The following is an 8,917-nucleotide window of genomic DNA, read 5'->3' as shown; positions in this document are numbered from 1 at the left end:
GGCCTGGGATTGATCCCTCAATTTTCTAGTTAAAAAGGCCTTAGAAAGAGAGGAACTTACATTGCTTAGTAAAGGTTGTGTGTATATATATATATTGCTTAGTAAAGGTTGTGCACACACCATTTTATTAATCCCATGGATATTTGTATCTATGCTCATCCTAGAACCTCCAGGTTCTGTAAAGTTTTATTTGTGTGTGTGAGAGAGAGATTACACACATTAAAAACAATATTTTATGGAGATTCTAGGATGCGCATAGATCCAGTGGGATTGGTAAAACAGTGTATATGCACAACCTTTACTAAACCAGCAACTGCACACAATAAAAAACACAGCGCACTGTACAGAGTGAAGGAATCCCACTTCCCCTTGCAAAGAAATGATTTAATTTAGTTTGATAAGACAATTGACGTTATCTTAGTGAAAATTTATTCCAAGTATCATAGAGAAAATACCTTAGAGCAGAGGTAGGCAAAGTTGGCTCTTCTATGACTTGTGGACTTCAACTCCCAGAATTCCTGAGCTAGCATGATTGGCTCAGGAATTCTGGGAGTTGAAGTCCACAAGTCATAGAAGAGCCAACTTTGCCTACCCCTGCCTTAGAGCACTCTTCTCCTTTCTGTCCTTAAGCTCTTCCAGATTTCAGTTAGAGGACTTTCCCACCACAGAAAACCATTCTTTGTAGCTAGGATTGCTAGATAGGGTTCCCTCCTGAAGTAAAGCAGACCCCCTTTTGATCTGTTGTTTATCCTCGTTAGCTAACGTGGGCATCGCACAATTTAGAATGCTCTGCTTCTGCTGCTACGAAATGAGAACTTAAATTGTAACCTGTATTGGCTCTCTCCTTACAGGTAAGCATCTGCTTGGAATGCAACAGTAGCAAATTGCGTGGATTGAAGAGAAAATGGATTCGTTGCTCAGCACAAGCTACAGTCTTGCATCTAAAGAAGTTCATTGCCAAAAAACTTAACCTTTCTTCATTTAATGAGGTAATCTGTGCTAGGAGAGTGTAACAAAGAGAAAGAAAAAAGCGTGGTTGATTTTTAAAAAATAACTAAATTTTTTTTTTTGTTAAAAGGTCATGTTAAATCCTTAGAGATGGTTGATTTTTCCTGAAACAGAATTGCTGTTTCACTCACTTAAATAATGTATAACAAATGAGGGAGTGCCTTAACAGATATTAAGCTTTTAAAATGTGATTCTGAAACTGCCCAGTATTCCTTAGTTTGCACTTGAAGCATTAATGTAAATATATCTAGTGAGAAAAATTCACGGGGAGACCTTTAGCGGAGACGAGTTTAAAATTGACAGTGTGCTCTCTTTCTGCAGAATAAGCAAGTGCCTTCAGCCGTTTATATGAATTCTGAAGGTCACAATAATTTCCTTTAAAAATTAAAAAAAAGTTGCCAGCTTAAACTTTAGGGTTTTAAATTACAGTGATCCCTCGAGTTTCGCGATCTCGATCTTCGCGAAACGCTATATCGCGATTTTTAAAAAAATATTAATTTAAAAAATCCCCACTTCCGCGTTTGGCTTCAGGACTCAGCTGGGAAGCGGCACGGCTGTTTTAAAAGGTCGCAGCCGGCCTGGGGGGCTTCCCAGCACCCCCCCCCCCGAACCCCCAACCTGGGTCTTCCCGGCCGCCCACGCAAAGGGGAAACCCCGGCTCCTCGCTGATGCCCGCCGCTCGCCCCGCCCGCCAGCAAGAGGGGGAAGACCCAGGGAAGGTTCCTTCGGCCGCCCAGCAGCTGATCTGCTCGGTAGCGCAGCAGCAGCAAGGAGCCAAATCGGGGTTTCCCCTTTGCGTGGGCAGCGGGGAACGCAAACTCCACCATCTACGCATGCGCGGCCATAGAAAAAAAGGGCGCGCATGCGCAGATGGTGTTTTTACTTCCGCAACCCTACATCGCGAAAAATCGATTATCGCGAGGGGTCTTGGAACGGAACCCTCGCGATAATAGAGGGATCACTGTACATATGGATTGTGGATGGATTGTGAAAGAGATGATGTAAAATTTCATTGCAAATAATTGAATAATAATCTGTTCTAACTAATGTCTGATAAAATGCCATGCATTTATTTAATATATTGAAAGCCAGCTGTCCGGGTTATCTGCTATATTTACTGCAAGGAAATTGAGTTTCACTCATTTTTCATTAGCGTGTAAACACGTTGGCTTACTTTTAAAGAACATTTTTTGTCTGATTTTTACTTGACACACTACTAGGGCTTTTGAGTAAGATATAGCCAGTTTGGTGCAGTGGTTAAAGAACCAGGCTAGAAATTGGAAGGCCATGAGTTCTGGTCCCATGTTAGGCACAAAACTAGCTGGGTAATCTTGAGCCAGGCACTCTTTCCAAGTTCTAAGAAGAAAGCAATGACAAACCTTGCCAAGAAAACCCCAGGGACTTGTTCAGCCAATTACCAATCAATACTGTCTTGAAAGCAGAAAAATGTTCTAATACATGTTAATGAAGATCTATTAATTAACATACATGGACTTTTTGTTTCTTTGGAAAATTAACTCAAAGTCAAGCAAATAGGCCTTAGTACAATGATTTTGGATTTTATGAAAGGCAGAAAGATTTTTGCTATTTCGTGGCATAATTCAACCTGCTGGGGTGTCGCAGTGGTTAGAGTGCAGCAGTGAAGGCTTCTTTAGCTAACTGTAGCTGTAGTTCAAGCAGTTCAGATCTCACCCCTGGCTCAAGGTTTATTCCGCCTTTCATCCTGCCAAAGTGAGTAAAACGAGGGCCCAGATTGTTGGAGGCAATATGCTGATTCTGTAAACTGCTTGGAGAGGGCTGTAAAAGCACTATGAAGCAATATATATTGCTATATTTGAATTGTAGGCTTGATTTAGAACCAACCCCCCCCTCATACACACAGTATAGTATGATCTGTTAATAACATAGAAACATAAAAGTCTGACGGCAGAAAAAGACCTCATGGTCCATCTAGTCTGCCCTTATACTATTTTCTATATTTTATCTTAGGATGGATATATGTTTATCCCAGGCATGTTTAAATTCAGTTACTGTGGATTTATCTACCACGCCTGCTAGAAGTTTGTTCCAAGGATCTACTACTCTTTCAGTAAAATAATATTTTCTCATGTTGCTTTTGATCTTTCCCCCAACTAACTTCAGATTGTGTCCCCTTGTTCTTGTGTTCACTTTCCTATTAAAAACACTTCCCTCCTGGACCTTATTTAACCCTTTAACATATTTAAATGTTTCGATCATGTCCCCTTTTCCTTCTGTCCTCCAGACTATACAGATTGAGTTCATTAAGTCTTTCCTGATACGTTTTATGCTTAAGACCTTCCACCATTCTTGTAGCCCGTCTTTGGACCCATTCAATTTTGTCAATATCTGTTTGTAGGTGAGGTCTCCAGAACTGAACACAGTATTCCAAATGTGGTCTCACCAGTGCTCTATATAGAGGGATCACAATCTCCCTCTTCCTGCTTGTTTCCTCTTCTTGTTGCTTTGTTTTCATTGAAGGGCATATCTCAGTTTCCTCTTTTCGTCACATATAGATTATAGTGGACAAGATCATTTTGATCAGTTCAGTATTTCTTGGTCTTGGCTATTTTGAGATGTGTGGACTTCAACTTCTAGAATTAGCTAACCAGCAACTGCTAGTTGAAGTCCGCATATCTTAACATTGCCAAAGTTGAGAAACACTCATGCTTGCGTATCTTGAAACATTCCAGTTGATTAGAAATTTCGCCTTTGGTTTCTCTAGTCCATTTCTTATAACTTGTTAATGGGTGGTGAGGACATTTACAAATATGAGGAGGATTTGGGGTTGTTTCATTACATAGGGAAACTACTACTTTAGTAGTTTGGAACAGATGGACAGTAAAAATGGTTCAAAAGGATTTCTAGGATTTAATCTCTAAATTCTTCTCGTATTGACCCCCTGATTTGGGCAGTCTTTATTTCAGAGAAAATAACTGACTATTGGACCACATTTCTTTTTTAAAAAAAAACTTTGTGAACTTAAAACACAGAGTCAAGGCTGGTTTGGTAGCTCTTTGGAGGTGGGAATTAAGTTCTAGTCCCTGTTAAAAGAATCAAGAGAGAAAAGATTTTCCAATTATTAGACAATGTGTGCTCTTTTTTTAGAGGTATCTGGCAAATTGTGAGAAGAACTTTAGGAGTGTGAGAATTTTAAGTGTAAAATTTGGTATCGCCAATTGATGGAACAGAAGGATAAAATAAATGTACAATCATTTACGTATCAAGTAGGACATTTGCTATATTTTGAGGGCATGAATAGGTTACAGCTGAAATGGTTATGTGAGGTTATTGATCTTCATAATATTAAATTCTGGCTTTCAAATTAAAAGCAGGCAAGAAAGGGACACCTATTTCTACCATTTTCTGTTTGCTGTTGCTTGTAACTTATCGATTTGGAAATAATCGTTCCCTGGACAGCTAATTAAGTTAGTTTCCACATATCCTATATAGAATCCTATCAGGGACTCATTTTTTTTAAACTATAAGTTTTAGAATTCATTTTCTCAGGCCTTCGCTTCCAGGTTTTTCAGACGATGATGCTCAGAACTTGCACGTGTTTACTTTGTTAATTTTCTCATTCTGGATTTAGTTAATTTCTGTAAGGCCAGACTATCTGGTCTTTTGTAGATTATGGAACAGATGGTGATCCAGCATAGTGAAGAGTAAAGTTTATGCCCTGAAATAACTCTGCATCTCCTGTAAGTGCTGAATTTTTTATCTCCCACCCACCAGGCAAATTAAACGACAGAATATACAGATTATTCAGTTTACAGCTTGTTGGTTACAACTAAAACCCTTTCTGAGCTTTACATTATTGGAAAAGTGTCAAGATACCTGAAGAGATTCTGGGACACAATATTTGAATTGTTGTATCATACCATTTCATGCCATTAAAAAGCAAAATTGCATCATTATTTGGATCTTTTAAACCGATCTCTTTAGTAAAAATATAAATCTTTTGTTCCTTTATCAGCTGGATATATTATGCAATGAAGAAATTCTGGGCAAGGACCATACTCTCAAATTTGTAGTCGTCACAAGATGGAGATTTAAGGTATGCAGCATTGATGCATTTAATATTCTCCCTTTGAAACGCTAAACCTTTACTTTATCGTTCATAAAGACATAACTGATGTCCTGATTCCTTGTGGTCCTTGTCTTTCCATGTTCACAGGTCAGAGATTATCTTGCTCTTTTGTTTTAGATTGGGCAGGAAAATAAAGTGGTGGTGGTGGTGGATGCTGCGCTTTGGGACATCTTCGCTGTAGGCAAAGATAGAGATAGTGTCTGCCAAAGTCTTCACACCAGACATGTCCAGTATGATTGGTTTTAACTTGTGGGGTGTTTAAAATTAATTTAAATATTGGATTTGTTGTACATTGTGTTGCTGTTGCTGTGAGCCGCCCCGAGTCTGCGGAGAGGGGCGGCATACAAATCTGATTAAACTTAAACTTATGTCCAGTTTTCCCATCATTTACGGGTAGCCCTGTAGAACCTGCTGAGATATTGAGGTTTACTGGGTCTCCTGGGCCAGCAGTGGTGGCCATTAAAGTCCTAAACAAAGTTTAAGCTTAAAATGTTCTTTTGTTTATTGATATACTGCACCAGAGAGTTCCTCAAGCAATTATGTTTATTTTTCAGAAAGCACCTCTACTGCTACATTACAGACCGAAAATGGACTTGCTGTAAGAACTGTTTTGTCCTTGTGGACGGTTTTTTTGCAGAGACTATCATCAGGCACCTTCTTAGTGCATCATTACTCAACTCACTCGTGACATAGACCAGCAAAATCCATTCCTGAAAAACAGTCGTACTTTCCCACCCTACCATTCTGAAAAAAATTCTCTGAGAGATGCATTAAACTCAACGTTCAGGACAGTAAAAATATTTATACTATTTTCTACAAAAAAAAAAAAAAAGGAAAGTGCAGTTTGAACGGACACTACCAGCATGATGTTTACAGACATTGAAAGCACTTCACAGTTCCCTCTGTGTAGCTCAGTTCTTGGTCATCATCTTGAAAGATGAAAAATAGGTTAAAATGTAGGGAAGGAGGTAATTTTCAATTTCTTGTCACCAAGCAGCTCTTGGATTGTTTTGCAACTTAGTTAAACATAGCCCTTCCTTCCTTCCTTCCTTCCTTCCTTCCTTCCTTCCTTCCTTCCTTCCTTCCTTCCTTCCTTCCTTCCTTCCTTCCTTCCTTCCTTCCTTCCTTCCTTCCTTCCCTTCCCTTCCCTTCCCTTCCCTTCCCTTCCCTTCCCTTTCCTTTCCTTTCCTTTCCTTTCTTCCGTTCTTCCTTCTCTCACCAAATGTTCTGTCTCTTAAACCTCACAGGCATCTTGTTGATCAGTAAAGCCCTTCATAGTATTTAACATTGGGGGGGAGGGGGTAATGTAATGGTTGGCAGTGACTTGACATCACGACACAGTTCTGGATTCTGCTCCTTTGTTCCTTTGCTGATTCATTTGAGGAAGGCATTGGAATGAGTGATTTCCATTTTATTTCAGTTTTCTCAGATCACACAAACTGTTGAGCATTTGGGGGTGGTGGAAACATCCTTTTTTCTGTAATATGTGTGACTTACATAGCTGGGGCGTAAACAGGGGATTTCCTGTTCTGAAAATGAAATAAGCCTTTAGCAGCCTTAACTACTTGAACTCCAGTATTGTTCTCTTGAACAACATACAATACTAATGCTGGAGCATACATTCTATGACAAGCATGAGTTCACTGACCTTCCTGCTGGGTTCTAGCTTCTTTAAGAAGACCATTGTGTTTGCCTAATTCTCTACTTGAACTATCTTTATGTGTTCGGATTTAGTTGGCACTATGGTACTTTTGGGCCTTAACCTATAAATCTATTTATTTTTAAATCCAGCCCCCAAGGGATTGATTTCTCCCTCTAGACTATGTAAGTGCACTTTCTCTTTGAGTAGAGGTGGGAACGGTGTGTGAAGAAGGGCAATGTAACTTTCCCTTTAATATCTTTAAGGTTGGGTTGGTTTTTTTTGTTTTAAAAAGGTTGCATTCGGCGGTGGTACCACAAATATGGACCATGCGAAATATATGTTGTTCTTCATCTGGATGGGATATGTAAGACACTTTCAGCGGGGAGAACCATGTCATTGATTTTTAAATGCCCCAGTGCGTTCAGGAATGCATGCGCATACTACTTGTTGCATGTAGATAGGCATGTTTTCTGTGTGTGTCTCTCTCTCTCTTCCATATGCACATACATATATGCAGAGGCACAAGTATTCTTTGCATGAACACAAGCCTGCCTTTCCTCCTTTGGGACACCAGTTTGGATGGGATATGACCAGAACAGGGAAGAAGTTGCTGCTGAGAAGGATTACTGAGAAGAGTATATTTTTTTAATTTCTCAAGATATTTCTCTTTGATGCAAAAGTTTGCCTTTACTCCGTCTTACTAGCTCTATGGCTTATAATCCCGCTGCTGATTGAACAGGTCCTTAGGCAGAAGCAGAGGGTAGCCCAATGTGGATGGGTTATATTGACTGAGTTTGAGAGAGATCACTAGGAAGATGAAAACAACGTGAGGTTTCTCCATCCTTTATGGAAGTCACTTCCGTTTGGAGGTTTATGTTCTGATGGTGAATATTCCGGACTGGTAGCAGTTTGCTAACATTTGTTTCTTGTTCTTCTAAATATCCTTGCTCTGCAAGTGTAACTCACAGGAAATCTTCCCTATAGGGAGCAAGCCTCAGCAAAGCATATATGTAAAAAAGATACATGGCAGAGGTGTGGTTGAGTGGACAAACCTGAATAAGTACAAAATCCAAATGAGTAAATGCAAATGTGAGGCAAGGAAGGGCTCTTTTCATACTGTTCAGTGATTATTATTTTTTAGACATCGATAATGCATCAGATAACATATGTTCAATTAAGCTATTAGGTCTAATTTCCTGGAATGAATTGTTGTCATAGACCTTACAATTCTGTTAGCAGGAGACAAAACACATCCCTTTCACAATGCCGATTATTTCCTATACATCCGCTGAAGTTAAAAGAGTCATGGTTTTTTTTGTAAGCCCACCTCTCCCGAGTTGTTTGCCTTCTCTAATTTCATAATGATAAATTAGATGTAAATGAAAAGAAAGGAACAAAGAAGAAACGGGAACAGGTGGAGAAAGGTACAAAAGCCAGCTTGCACATGAGTGGTGGAAAATTGGGAATGGAGGACAAATGGGAAAAACAACAACACCGAACAACCTTTTGTTAAGAGCATTCTGCGCATGTCTTGTTACATCGAGCTAGAGTTGAGGGAGGGGGGGAGGAAAGTACATCGCACACTTTAAAAGCAATGTTCCACTCTCCAAACGAGATGAACACGAGTGCACTGGCGCCCCTTGTAACATTTGCACTCATTTAAATTGGGGCATGTTGCAGGAGATTTTCTACTAGTAAGTGCGCTTAAAAAGGTAATAGTTCTTAATTACCGTATATAAAATCCGTATAACAAGTAAGTGCTTACTAATGATAGATGATTGCTCGCCATTATTCTGAAAAAAATATCAGCTGAGATAAAAAATAAAATGGTTACGGAACGGAAGAAGACACCTTTATTGGAATTGGGGGGACGGGGGCTGTGGGAAAATGTACCCAGGCTGCTATGAATAATAAGACAGCCTTTAAAGTTCTCCACCTTCTCCTTTCATAGGTGAGCAGGTGCTATCTGAAAACATCCTGGCTAACCATGCATAGCGAGCCTCAAATTTAGTCAACCTGTTGAATTCCCATTTGATTCAGGCTTTCCCAAACCTTTGCTCTCTAGACATGGCCAGTGGGCTTGATGAAAGTTTCATTTCAACACATTTATTTCAAGAACAGCAGGTTGGGGAGAAGTGTGTGTTAAACCTTTAGAGGGT

General features: G+C 39.6%; 1 protein-coding gene across 1 annotated transcript in view; it reads left to right on the top strand.

The window, feature by feature from the left end:
• Positions 1–5,948, top strand: part of PCGF3 (polycomb group ring finger 3) — a 78,405-nt gene extending 72,457 nt beyond the window's left edge. Inside the window, exons 5-7 of the mRNA XM_070736852.1 lie at positions 852–989; positions 5,003–5,083; positions 5,671–5,948. Coding sequence (XP_070592953.1) covers positions 852–989; positions 5,003–5,083; positions 5,671–5,718 — 267 coding nt within the window. The 3' untranslated portion in view covers positions 5,719–5,948. The remainder of the gene's footprint in view (positions 1–851; positions 990–5,002; positions 5,084–5,670) is intronic.
• The last annotated feature ends 2,969 nt before the right edge of the window (positions 5,949–8,917 follow it).

This window comes from Erythrolamprus reginae, chromosome 2 (assembly GCF_031021105.1).
Source record: "Erythrolamprus reginae isolate rEryReg1 chromosome 2, rEryReg1.hap1, whole genome shotgun sequence".
Lineage (NCBI taxonomy): Eukaryota > Metazoa > Chordata > Lepidosauria > Squamata > Dipsadidae > Erythrolamprus > Erythrolamprus reginae.
This window is presented reverse-complemented; position numbering and strand designations above follow the sequence as displayed.